Source organism: Jatropha curcas, chromosome 10, assembly GCF_041381405.1.
Source record: "Jatropha curcas cultivar XTBG-Jc1 chromosome 10, XTBG_Jcur_1.0, whole genome shotgun sequence".
In the NCBI taxonomy this organism is placed as follows: domain Eukaryota; kingdom Viridiplantae; phylum Streptophyta; class Magnoliopsida; order Malpighiales; family Euphorbiaceae; genus Jatropha; species Jatropha curcas.
In genome coordinates this window covers 7,720,424-7,734,451 of record NC_143160.1, presented here as the reverse complement: position 1 = coordinate 7,734,451, position 14,028 = coordinate 7,720,424, and the positions used below count along the sequence as shown (strand labels likewise).

Sequence of the window (14,028 nt, the reverse complement as noted above, 5' to 3'; positions counted from 1 at the left end):
GGTTGAGAAAATAAATGTAATTTAATTTTGGCTATTTATACTACATAGTCATTTTATGACATGCGTTGCATTTTGACTATACTCGTTATATGCTCATTCTTTATACTCGTTTAACTTTTTATTTATATAATATTAAAATATAAATTTTTATTTAAATGTTAAAATACATTCACTTTATAGATACAATAAATATATTTTTTTTATATATTAATGTATTAATTCATACAGTTTTTATTATATGTTAGTTGTTTTCATTTTTTTTTAAGAAAAACCAAATTGATTTATAAAAGACTATAATATAAGAGACTATAGAATTATCCCAAAAGCATATTCTCTCTCTTTATGCATACAAACTAAAATTAAAAATATTTTCTAAATTTTGTTTTCAACTAAATGAGTATTAATTAAATAGTAATTTAATTAATTATTTTTTTTATAAAATAAACGTGATTTAATAATTTGTATGAAAAATCAAATCTGTGAAATGAAAGTAACGTTTGATGCTATAATTGCAGATTTGGTTGTGCTAAGTGACAACAGTACAACTAGCGCGGGAGGTCCGGACCGGATGACTATTGACGTGGCTTTGACTGTAACTACTGATATATCACATGTATTCCGCAGTAGTAAAACTGAATTAATTATATTAATATTAATATGAATGCAGATTTAGTATTAACACAAACGGAAGGTAACAGTATTGATATACATAATTAAATTGGGATTTCTTTAAGATTTCATTGCCAAGTTTAGCAACTTATTCATAGATTTTGAATACAAATTAAATATTTTCCTCATTAATTCTTTAATTTTCTCTTAAAATTTCTAATTAAATTAATGTTTGTCATTTTTTAAATTTTATTGCATATTACTTATCCAATATAATTTAGATTTAAATAAAAAACCAATATAACCAATCAAATAAATTTTTTTTATTAATCTTCTTTTGCCTTAATAAACTTAAACTCACATCTGTTTTTCCTATAACGGATCTGTCTTTTTTGTTTTGTTATTTTTGTCCCCATATTTAAAGTTTTTTTTTTTTTGTCTATTCTTTGTGAGATGTATTACTAAATAAAATTATAATATTTGATTTTATTTGGCTGGAGACTCTAGATCTTGGTTTGCATGTGTGGATCTTTGATCGGTGGGTCCTGATAGTGCGATTTATTCCTCCATTGATGCTATTGATGCATAGCAGCGAAAACACACATGTATTCGTCATATGTTGCAAATTATTGAAAAAGCAATCCAGTTATAGAATATTCAGAAAAATTATTATTTTGACGTCCAAATCAAGTAACGGACTAGTTGTTGCTACGAAGATTTGTATCTTTTGTCAGATCAACTCCAAGTTCTAATATTACATATTTTAGTTTTAGTTTCATTGTTTAAAAGGATATGAATTCATTTATTTCGTCAAAAGATCAGCGAGCTCTATTAGTTACTAATAATAAAGTTCTATATGCGTATTTGTAATTAGTGATGTTATTATTATTGAATTACATTTCAAAACAAAATCTTTATTTTTATAGGTACTCATGGAACACTTCAATTCGTTAAGCATGATGTTATATCACATAAAAAACAAGAAAATTCAAAATTATTTTACTTTAAGCTGCCACCATATATTATTGTTTGACTTGTTTAATTTAGTTGTTTGTAATAGCTGATAATTAATAATAATTTTCAATAGTACCTATAAAAATAAAGGTTAATTGTTGGATAAAATTTCAATAATGGTTACTTTTAATATATAATTTTTTTTTTAACGTGCGTTGCATGTATTTGTACTCGTTATTTATACTCGTAAATTAATTTTTATATTATATAATTATTACTTTTTTAAACCTAATTTTAGTTATCATAATTTATTATTAAATTTTAAAATCTAATTTCAATTGTCACAATTTATTATTATATTTTTTTATTTTTAATTATCACAATTTGTTGTTACATTCTCCTACAAATTAGTATTTATTAACTTACAAAAAAGAAAAAAGGAAAAATGACAACATAATAAAAAAAATTGTAATTCATGTGAATCTTTCTTATGCAGTTGTATTTGTGTCTCTAATCCTTTTTCCCCCAGTTTGAGATATCCAAGTTGTATCTATGCTATTTGCTTTCGATTTGTGTTTTGCTTATCCAAGGCTTGCCTTAATCTTTGTTTCATAACTCTGAGCTTGTGTAAAATAATAATAAAAAAAATACACTGTAATTAATATCAAAGTATATTTTTTACCATGATGCTATTTATATTCTTTTGCATAATGCTTTATATATAATATGTTATTTATTATATAATTTTTTATTTTATCAAATAGAATTTAAATTTATTAAATAGAAAATTAATATAACCAATCAAAACTAAAATTACCTATATTTTTTAACTATAAAATTAAAATCTTTAAAGATATTATATACTTATTGTATTAAATATATAATATAATATCTAATTTTAATCAATATAATTTAGATTTATATATAAAATTAATATATAATTATTTTTGACCAATAAAATTAAAATTTTTATTGGTGGTTATGATAGTGGTGGTGGTAGCAGTGATGGTGGTAGAGTGGTGATGGTGGTATGATTGGTGGTAGGGAAGGAGTGGTGGTGGCGGTGGTGTGATTAATGGTAGTAGTATTTTATTTACATTATATTACATATTTACAAACAAACATAAAACTGGAATGGTGGTTGCATTTCATAAATTTTATCAATTATATTATCAAACCTAGTAATGTAATTTTAATTACATTTCATTTTATTACATTTTTATTGCATTCCATCTTTGATTACATTACATTGTATTACATCCAACCAAACACACCTTAAGAGAAACACATGGTTGCAAACTCAAAAAAATTCCTTATTCAAAGTTTAATGTAATAAACAAAAGCCTTGATATAATAAACAAAAGAAATTAAAAATTAATTAATTGCATATTCAAAGTTAAATAGGAATAATTAAAATCAAACATTTTAATTAATTGCCAAATCAAACATGTTAGTTTCTAATTAAAATTAAATAGGACTTGTATGACATATTAATTATTATCCACGTTCCATAATACTTATCATATTTGAGAAAATAATTTATACTAAAATACTTAACACATTTAAGAAAATAGTTTGTTCCAAAATACTTGTCACATTTGTAGTTTAAATGAGTAATAAATGTTTTTTTTCCATATTTACCTTTTGTTATCACTAATAATTATTACTTCAATTCAATAATTTTCTTAGAAAATTGATATTAAATTAGGGATAATATAATTAATTTACTCAATAATTTATTGTAACTTAAACAAATTTAATAGTTTTTCTAAGAAATGTGAAATTCCAAACATGATAAGTATTATGGAGTAGATGTAGTAATTGCTAATTTCTTTTTAAAAAAAATTAATTTCTAATTAAAATTAATTTACGCCAGAGAATATTGTGCAACTTAGCTGTCAGCCCCATAAATTAACGGTCACAAATCGAAACAAACATGCGTTGCTCCTGGACTGGCAGCGAGGGCGTTTTAGTAAAACAAAGAAAACTTCTTGGAAACGAGTGAGGGGTAAAATCGTAGTTTTCCGTATAAAAGTGGCGAAATAATTTCCAGACCTCTGTATATAAATTGCATGTAGAGCCGTCGCCTATCACAACAATTTCGTGAAGCCACAAAAAGAAAATAAAGAAAAGGAAAAGAAGGGGATCTCATCATTCTCTCAATCAAAGTTTTTAGGGTTTTGAGTTTTCTCTCTCTCATAATTCCCCTAATCACATCTTGCATTCCCTTTTTCTTATCTGGTGAGTGCTTTTTTTGTGTTGTTTTTAATATTCAAATCTATGCCTCTGTGTATACATACGTGCGTGTGATTTTTATTTTATTTTTAAATATATATGTATACAATTTCTCTGAATTTGTTCTTCCTTGATGGTTTTTTTTTGTATAATTCTTGTTATTTCCTGGATTGTTTGCAGTCAAATCAACGGCCTTGTTATTGTTTCTGGGATAAGGGATTTCACGTTTTTGTGTTTGTAAGTGTCATTGTGAATATAGAAATTTGTTCTTGTTTTTGTTGGTGTTGCTTTATTTTGTTTTCTTATGGATTTGTGTATTTTTATTTCATATAAATATTAAAATTTCATTATCTTGATGAAAGGAACGAATCCTGAGATCTTGTTTGGCTAGGAGTTGTGCTTGATTTGTTTTTTTTATTCGATTTGTATTTGGATTTGATTTTATTGAAAAAATTCCATTTTTTTCCTGGACATTATTACTATTTTTTTTTTGTTAGCTTCTGGTTGGATCTGTTATGTATCGTCTTTTTTAATCGTGGTGCTTTTGAATCTTTCTGCAAAAGGTTGATTTTTTTTGGCCTCAATATTTGCGTCTTAGATATCTGTTTGAGCTTCTGGTTAGGCTGTTTTCATTAGAGTTCTGAAAATAATTTGTTTGGCATTTTGATTCCCTGAATTTTGATGATATCGTTTCATGTTGATTTTCTTTATTTTGTTTGGTGGGTTGAGCAGGAAGGACTGAATGATCTAATGGAGTCAAAAGGTGGGAAGAAGAAGTCTAGTAGTAGTAGTAGTAGTAGTAAATCCTTGTTCTACGAAGCTCCCCTTGGTTACAGCATTGAAGACATTCGACCTAACGGTGGCATCAAGAAGTTCCGCTCTGCTGCTTACTCCAACGTAAGTACTCATAAGTTTCCAAATGGTATTGTTGTTGGTTTTTGTTGTCGAATAACTTGATCAGATAATGATGACTACTTGTTCTTTGTTGCAGTGCGCTCGCAAACCATCCTGATATTCTTCTAGTAGACTACCAGACCACATAAAGTGGTCAATATTATTAGTTTAGTTAGTTTTAAATTCTCCTTCAACAGATATCTTCCTCTTTCTGTCTCTCTCTGCGACTGCTATTTCCTGACTACTGTGACATTTTCAACTGTGATCTTTGAAACACATTCTCCTTGTGAGTGTTACTGCATTTGCATCCCTGAAAGTGAAACGCTTTGCTGCTTTGATTGGTCAATATCGCCATGGCGGTCTCTGCAATTGGTTTTGAAGGTTATGAGAAGAGGCTAGAAATAACATTTTTTGAGCCTGGCATTTTCGTTGATCCTGAAGGAAAGGGACTTCGAGCTCTCTCCAAGGCTCAGTTGGATGAGTTTCTTGGACCTGCTGAATGTACTATTGTTGATTCATTGAAAAATGACCATGTTGACTCTTATGTCCTTTCTGAGTCTAGCCTCTTTATATATCCTTACAAGCTTATAATCAAAACCTGTGGGACTACAAAGCTGCTTCTTGCAATCCCACCAATTTTGAAGCTGTCTAATGCTCTGTCCCTTAAAGTGAAATCCGTGAGGTACACTCGTGGGAGCTTCATTTTCCCTGGAGCTCAGTCTTATCCTCATCGCAGCTTCACTGAAGAAGTTGCTGTCCTAGATGATTATTTCGGCAAACTTGGTGGGGGCAGTATGGCTTATGTAATGGGTGGGTCTGACAGTGACAGCCCACAGAAATGGCATGTTTACTCTGCATATGCAGATTCTGCTATCTCCCGCGACCTTGTTTACACTGTAGAGATGTGCATGACTGGTTTGGACCGGCAGAAGGCTGCTGTTTTCTTCAAGACTCGATCAGCTTCTGCAGCTGTCATGACTGTTGATTCTGGCATAAGAAAGATTCTTCCAGACTCGAAAATATGCGATTTTGATTTTGATCCATGTGGTTACTCAATGAATTCAATTGAAGGTTCTGCTATATCTACCATTCATATTACTCCAGAAGATGGTTTCAGCTATGCTAGCTTTGAAACAGTAGGATATCATCCAGAAGAAGTGAATCTGAACCAGTTGGTTGACAGGGTGTTGTCTTGTTTCCAGCCAAGCCAATTCTCCATTGCTGTGCATGCTGATGTTGCTGGTAAACAACTAATGCGGACTTGTTCACTTGATGTCAAGGGATACTGTCGTGGAGAGAGTAGCTTTGAAGAGTTTGGGAAGGGTGGTTCACTTGTCTACCAGAAGTTCATTAGGACTGGGGACTCTGGCTCTCCTAGGTCAACTCTGAAATGCTGCTGGAAAGAGGAAGAAGATGAAGAAGGATATTAATACCGTGTTTAATTTCTATGGTCCATGTCTATTAATAAATCAAAACTTTTGGTCTCAGGCATAGCCTGATGACAGTAATGTAGTAGGATTTGTGCTTTTCTTTATGGTCCGTGTCTGTTATCGCAGTCCGGAATGTGTTCATCTTTAGTTTTTGGTTGTGTTTTATCTTTTTTAATGTTTGGTTGCCTGTTTGTATTGCCAGTTATGGCTCCTCTGATCTCTCACATGTGAGACCAGTTTTATCTTTAAGTAAAGAAGTTTGCGTATATGTTCGGACTTGTAATATTTCATTGGATCCGTACTAAATTCATGATGTTGGTGTGCTGCATTCTTTTTTTGAATCCTGCTGTACTGTACTTGCCAAGTTCTTTTCAATTTACACGCATTAGGCTACAGCTCCACGTATGTTCAATTATAGAACGCTCCAGATTCCAGGCCAGGCCTATTACTAACCCAATTCCTTCTGTTGATCATTTGATGGCTTTTGGCTTCAACTCCCCAGTTGAATCCAACCGGTAGTACAAGTCGAACGACTCAAAATTTGTAGCTGAAAGTTAAACCGAATCGATTTGACAGGCTTAATGAAAACCAAATTGAACAGAAAAAAAGTTTGATGATTTTTTTATATTGAAAGCGGAACCGAACTTGTTACGTTAAAAAACAAATCAAATATCGAACTGTATTACGGATTAGATTTAACATACCATCTTGTGGCTGTAGTTTAGTGGTAAGAATTCTACGTTGTGGCCGTAGAGACCTGGGCTCGAATCCCAGCAGCCACAAATATTTTTGCATTTTTAATTGACGGTCAAGATCTCTTTTGACGTTTTTCTTAAAAATGTCAATGCAATGGACGGTCCGGATGTCTTAAATGAAAAACTGGCTCCAAAACCCTGAGGAACAAACTAAAACCCCAGCAGCACAGCCACAGCTCGAAACACAGAACATGAGATGGAAAGTGATAGTGAAGCAGATAAATCAAACATGAAAGAGACGAAGAGAATATGGCTTTGTCTCCCTTTGCTAGACCTTTAGCGGGTAAAAAGTTCTGCAAGCTACTATCAAGCTGGTTTGCAATGTATATATACATGTACACACAACACCAGTCTTTACTAAGTTGTATTCTTCAAATTTCCTGCATTTCGAGAAAATCGACATATTGTAACTGGAATTGATTAACTATTGCATTTATGACATCTTTTCAAATGCTTGTGAAGTCTGTACTCTGTAGCTTTATAGATAGTTGGTTCTGAAGTATTCGGACTGCCATTTCAATACAGGTTATGCATAATAGCAGGAAACCTTTCGCCCGTAGATGTCATCGCTCGTATTCCAATCATATGTGAAGAGGCTGACATTCATAAATAAATATATATATATATATATATATATATATATATATATATATATATATATATTCCATTAAAAGAGGTAAGTTTGAAGTTTTAACTTCGGATTCTCCGCTCTAGGTCTTTTTCCCGCTTGGGCTAATTTGAAATGTAATTTCTGGTTCTGGGTTTCCTCTTGTAATATTATCTGCCTCTATTTAATCCATTTCATTATTAAAGAAATTTGTGATGTTCTTCCCAATATTTGGTCTTGTGTGCAGCATGCACCAGTTTTTAGCATATTGAATTCATATTCTTATTATTTTCATAGTTCGCTTGTTTATTGGTTTAAGATGAATTGTATATTTGGGTATGGTTTAATTATGCTGTATGAAGTTCCACAGAGAAATTTATACTTGTAGAATCATTTTGTTTAGATGGTAGAATGGAATTCCGTTGCATTACATTCTACAACTGATGCAACTTGTCATGCCATTGGAACCATGGTCTTTTTAATAGGTTGTCGTCCACTTGATTTTTTTTTTTTTTTTTCATATCAGGTAGGACTGTTTTTCTGCTGTCTTATTTTTCTTTAGAGACTCGCTTACCATCATATAGATGTGCATAAGACTATCTCAGTCGCCTTTCTGCTCATTGCTTGAGGAATCAATAATAACCTTGGTCATATTTTTAATCAGGCATATTAGAGAAATTTGATGGTGGCCTTTGCTAGTTTCTTGATTCCAACATATAGTTTAAAGATTATCTGCTTCAGCACTCCTTGACATTCTTGTTTGCCATTAATTAATCTTCTTGTAACTGTTAAAGATGCTTAGTGAGATTGGGGAATTGGCATGAATTTATTTTAAATTTGCTGATTCAGAATTACCCAATTTTTTCCCCCCAGGAATCTTGCCACTGCTGGAGCTACCAAGAGGCCTATATGCTGTGTTCTAGTGTTGTCCAAGCTAGAAAGGGGGAACTGGACAATGGGGACCAAGAAAAATTGAAGGCAGATTATGCACAAGTTGTATCTGAACTCACGTCCTCGCTTTTCTGAAAGACAAGTGTAGCTGTGGTACTTTTTCTTTCACCATCTGAAGATATGAATATAATTTGTTCCACGGGTAGCATTATTCGTGATTGTATTGACTTGCCTTTGAAGTGGGAGACCGGGGACAATTTCTGCTTCATTCATTTATATGATGAAGAGAGCAATTCAGCTTCCTACGTTGCTTTTGAAACACTTGGCATTGACCACTCAAATGCAATAGAGTTTAAGCAGATTGCCATGGTGAAAGCTGAAAGCTGTATATGCAGTGGGTTTGACCACTTGTGTATGCGCACATCAATATGCACATACATAAATTTTGCATTTACATACATGCTTTGTGGTGCACCTGTTTTGTATTTTTAAATATTGTCCATAGTGTTTCTCAACTAACTCTGTTTTCGTGATCAAATACCCAGTTTTGCTATGCCTAGGCTAGGACCGAAAGATGCATAATTGTGAAATGATCACCTTGCCATATTTGGAGACAGGAAAATAAAAAACAACTCCTTAACAGAACTTTTATCTTTTTGTATCACGTGAAATGGGTCTGAGAATGATCCATGGAGCCTATGGATCTTGGTTAAAAGAACTTAGCATAAAAAGAAAGAGCATCTTGTGCCGAATGTTCCTTCTAAAGTTGCTCCAAGTGTCTGTGGCTTTGCTTGGGGCATCACAAGCGCCTTCTCACAGTTGCTTTTTTTGACTTAAGCTAGTATCAATGCCATCCAACTTTTCTTGGAAGACAGGAAGCCGAAAGTACTGTGAAAAGGAGTCATAAGGAATAATTAGTTTATTTATTTAGTTTTGTTCCTAGTGAGTTTCTTCTTACCAATATATTAAACCATATAGATCAACTTAATAATTCTAAGACAGCTTTCTATGACTTGTTTATCATTTTCGAGACTAATGAATTCTTCTTAACTTGGATTTATTGATTACAGAAAATAGCCCATAGATTTAGTATTACAGGTAGATTTTCATTCTGTCTTTAACGTATGAGGACCCTCTTATTGCCGTATGATCTATGCAAGAGAGTAGAGGCCTATTCCGCTTGCTAAAGTAGTGATTTAACTTCCAATTTTAAGGGGCTTTTAGTGTCGAATCTTTGTTTTATACTCTCTTTTCCCCCTTGCTTTACTCAGTGCTCACTTTATTTTTGGATTGTTACCATTTTGTCCTTGCATCGTTGCTTCCACTTTCTTTCTTTTTCTAATGCTTCTAAAATATGTTAAATCATATCATTAACTAGAAGGATTCTAACTAGACAGATTTGAACTGTGATCTTCATTTTGATAGGCCAATCCTAATATTCTGCTGTAGAGAAACACCCTAAACTATGCTTAAGATGGAAAGAAAAAGCTTAGATTACTGTTTAATATTCTACTTTAGTGTCTGATTAAACCTAAGTGCCTCACAGCAGAAAAGATGTGAAGTGACAAAATGAGTAAGGACACCAAAGTTTTTAGACTCAAACAGTGCAATAAGTTCTTTTAGGTCCTTTCAAGGGATCAAAATTATTCATCACAAAAAGTGTTAGGAGGACCCATGTACTCCAAAACTGGCTTCTTTCTCACCGTGTTGGCACTCTATGGTTATACATGATCTCATGTACGTGCTGCATCTTATCTTTATCTGTTGGATGGTTATGATAACATTATAGCCAATAAAAGAGAGACAGAGAGGGTGCAGGTGACCGTTGCTTGACTGTTTCCTCATTCTTTTTATGGGATGGTATTAGGAATTTAGGGAAAAATGCAAAAAAGTTTATGTATGTTATGCACTGCTAAAGGCAAGAAAAAGAAGTATGGGTTCACGTGTGGGCATCCTAAGCTTTCATTGTGTCTACCTTTGAGATAGAATTTATTCTACCTGGCCCTTGTGAAAAGAAAGAGCTAGCCATTTTAATATTTTGAAATGTTACCTTCTTGATGAGATCATTAGTGTTTGAAAATGTTCTTTTTCTGCATTGACTATATTGATTATGGCAGATATAATACGAGATATAAAGGATTCTTTTGGCCTTCATAATGCAGATTCTTATGGGAAGCAATCTGACAGGGATTTCTTCGGACGGAGATGATGAGGGAAAATGTTCGCATTGGCGTGAGGAGTGAGGAGTGGGGAGTGGGGAGTGGGATGTAAAACCCCTTCCCCTCGCCCTCGTCCGATAGGACTCTTCGATCTGGACCTTACAGAGACTCAAAATACAATTTTTTTTTGGTTTTAATACTACTAAACCCAAACTTTATTAGCAATTTATTTTCCCTTTTATTGTGGGAAATGGGAATTATGTATATTGGCTAGTTAACAAGTTGGATATATGTAAGATGAAGAAAGCATTTATTGTTTAACTTGTCCTTGAAATGAATTGTCATAAAAAGAAAAGGTATTTGAAGTGTACATGACATAAAATGTAGCTGGTCTGTGATAGAATCATACATATACAGAATGAGAGAGGAGAGGTTGACATTAGGTTACAAAAAATTGTAGTGGGTGATGGAAGAAATTGTGAAGTGATTGGGGTGTATGGTGGGGTTAGGGTATGCCTGCTATTTTGGAGGCTATATAATGTCTTCTTTTAAGTTTTTAAGGGACAAAAGACTGACCTAATATCATGTGATATTAGTACAACTTCTTTAAAAAAAAACAAATAAAATAATATTTGCTTCTTCTTGGCTTTCTTTTCATTCAAATAAACCAAATGGTAAAAAAGAAGTAACAATTATTTCCTACTCATTTGAGAAGGTATCTTCTAAGTGCATATGTTCATTAGGATTATTAGTCAACTTCTCTTTACAACCCCACTTTGTTTTTGACTACTTTTTGACTCCAATCCAAACCCTAGCTCAATTAGCTGTGATTAAGATCTTGAGGTTTATGATTGAGATTAAGAAATTTGGTTTTTTGTATTTTTATATTTGAATAACTTGAAGTTATATTAATAAAATTTGTTTTTAAGTGTAAATTATTATTTAATTATGTTTGAAAAAATTTCATATAAATTTTATTTGGATTTTGAAGAGTTAAAAATAAAAAAGAAAGAAAAAATGCCAAATACATAAATATATCTATGTACTTTAGAGAAAAAATTTCGCGGCACCTTAAATTTTGCGAATGACTTATTATATTTTTAAAGTTACGAATTTTGTTGAACATTATATTCTTCTCTATACTATCAATAATATTTTTTTTTTGAGTGTTTTTGACATTTATTAATACTTTTTTTGTCAAAATTGCTCAAGAAAATCAAGAATCCACCAAGTTGGTTGCTTATTGGATGTGAGAGAGGCAAGGGAGGGCACATTACACATGTGTGTCCAAAGTGAAATTGGCTCTTAATTCACTGATAAAGCTAAGCAATCCACAGGCAAATCAACTGGCAGTGGTCCTTCTCTACCTTCTCTCATATAATTACATATTAGGTCTCTCATGTTTTGTGCATGTTCCAATCACAATGTAGCGCTTGCTTTTTTTTTTTTTCTTTAAATTTTATTGAAGTGGGTCAATTTGGGACCCTTATTTTCGCATCCAGAATCTTATTAGTGAGTGGAAGTGATTTGATGCATTTTAAAGATGGAACATGAAGCTAACAATATCTAACTTGCTTTTGGGTTGTTGTGGGTGTTATCCCTTTCTCAATCAAACTCTCCAAAGGTTGTTTGGATGCATTCTTAGCTATCCCCTAATTGATACCAAGGATAATTAAATCTCGTGAAAGGAAAAGTTTACTTTTTAGTTAGAATTTCAAAACTAAATACCCTTAATTTTGATACAAAACTTTACATTTGGACGAAAAATTAGGGGTGAATAACCGATCTGCAGAGCGTGAAAATTAGTTCAATTATTTCGAACTAAATTTTACGCATAAATATCAATTTGGTTAGCTATAAAAGTGATCAAATCAAAAATCGTAAATCATTCAGTTATTACTATTTAAACTGAACAGTAATAAAACTCTTAAAATGTTAATCGAATTAAACCGAAATAAATTAGTTTGGTTTGATTATTCAGTTCAGACCGAGTATTGCTTACCCTTAACTGAATCGATTAGTGTATAAAATCAATCCAATCATTTTGATTTGATTGGTTTAGTTTGATTTTTGACAATTTTTAGATGAATTTATTATTATTTTTATTTAGTGAAAATCAAACTGAACAAAAAGAAATTTAATTTTTTTCCTAATAAACTCAAAATTGAACTAAACATGTAAAAGACCAAATTGAATCACATCAAATTGAATCCAATTTGATTCGATTCAATTTAATTAATTTTACGCTTAGGCATGTCTACATAAAAAAATACCTTTAAAAATGTTTTATATCAAAGTTGATGTCCTTAAATGAGTATAAACATTGACTGAAAATGGGAAAAAAGAAAAAACATCCATGAGGTACCCTTTACTACAACTGAATTCAACATGGGTAATGGCTAGTGAGGCTATGAGCTATAATAAGATTTTCCCATTTGAGAGAGACAGTTGAAGGTATTGTCACTTTCAATTCCTACTCCTAATTTAAAAACTTCCTACTTCTTAACCATGAAATGGGGACAAAAGGGCTTACATCCAAACACCCACTTAATTTGCATTTCAAGCAAATGTCTCTTTCAATACCTAATTGCACTTGAAGTTAACCCTAAACCTGTCTTAATAGACTTTATATCTTATCATTAATTACCAATTATAAAATAATTATAATTCTTATCTTCTACACATGCTTTGCTTCCAATGGATGACCAATAAATATGAGATTTACCAAATTGGTCAAAAGAAATTGTCTATTCTTTGAATATTAAGTCAACGCATCAATGTGGGGCCTACATTGCACGTGTAACCATGTACAACAGCGAAAGACTATAATTAGTATGTGCTCACATTATGTTGTGTGCATGGAATGGGACCTCAGCTTCCACTCTGATACAAAGCATTCAAGTATACTTATAAGTACTGTTCCCTTGTAAGACTATCACCATCGGTTCTTCATCGGATGGTAATAAATGAAGATAGGAGTAGGGCCTATACAAGTATTTATAGACACACATGTATACTATGTATAGAGAGATAAAAGCAGCTTTTGCTTTTTAAATTAAAGCTATCTGCTTTTGTATAGTTTAATTTAATGGCCTATAGCACAAAATTGCTATTGAACTTTATAGTTTTGTTTTCATGGCGTTTCAAATTTTTTAAAAGACCTATTGTGTTTTTATTGTATTGCAGTAATTTTTAATAATAATTTTTCATTTTTAAAAATAATAATTTTTAAAGTGAAGGACTGGTATTAAAATTGAATTGCAGTAAAAGAATATAACTTGGAAAATTAAATGACATTGGCATTGAATTTGAACTTGGTAATTAGAAAGATAGAGTTGCTTGTCTGTGTAATTTCAGTAATTACCCATTATCAGAATTAACTCCGTTACTTAATTCTTATAATAATAAAAATAATAATACAAAAATTCAATAACTAAATAACTAACATATTTATAATAATAAAACATTATTACAGGTTAAGAACCTAAATTTTC

General features: G+C 31.6%; 1 protein-coding gene and 2 non-coding genes across 3 annotated transcripts; all 3 read left to right on the top strand.

Annotated features, from left to right (window-relative positions):
- Positions 1-3,512: 3,512 nt before the first annotated feature.
- LOC105640725 (uncharacterized) lies at positions 3,513-4,039 on the top strand. The gene is made up of 2 exons (XR_016318458.1): positions 3,513-3,804; positions 3,979-4,039. It is a non-coding gene; the product is annotated as an uncharacterized LOC105640725 (transcript).
- A 757-nt stretch (positions 4,040-4,796) lies between these two features.
- Positions 4,797-6,390, top strand: LOC149493013 (Adenosylmethionine decarboxylase family protein). The gene has a single exon (XM_089715361.1). The coding sequence runs from the start codon at positions 5,046-5,048 to the stop codon at positions 6,120-6,122; it is 1,077 nt and encodes a 358-aa protein (XP_089571487.1). The 5' UTR covers positions 4,797-5,045; the 3' UTR covers positions 6,123-6,390.
- A 442-nt stretch (positions 6,391-6,832) lies between these two features.
- Positions 6,833-6,904, top strand: TRNAH-GUG (transfer RNA histidin (anticodon GUG)). The gene has a single exon. It is a non-coding gene; the product is annotated as a tRNA-His (tRNA).
- Positions 6,905-14,028: the final 7,124 nt, after the last annotated feature.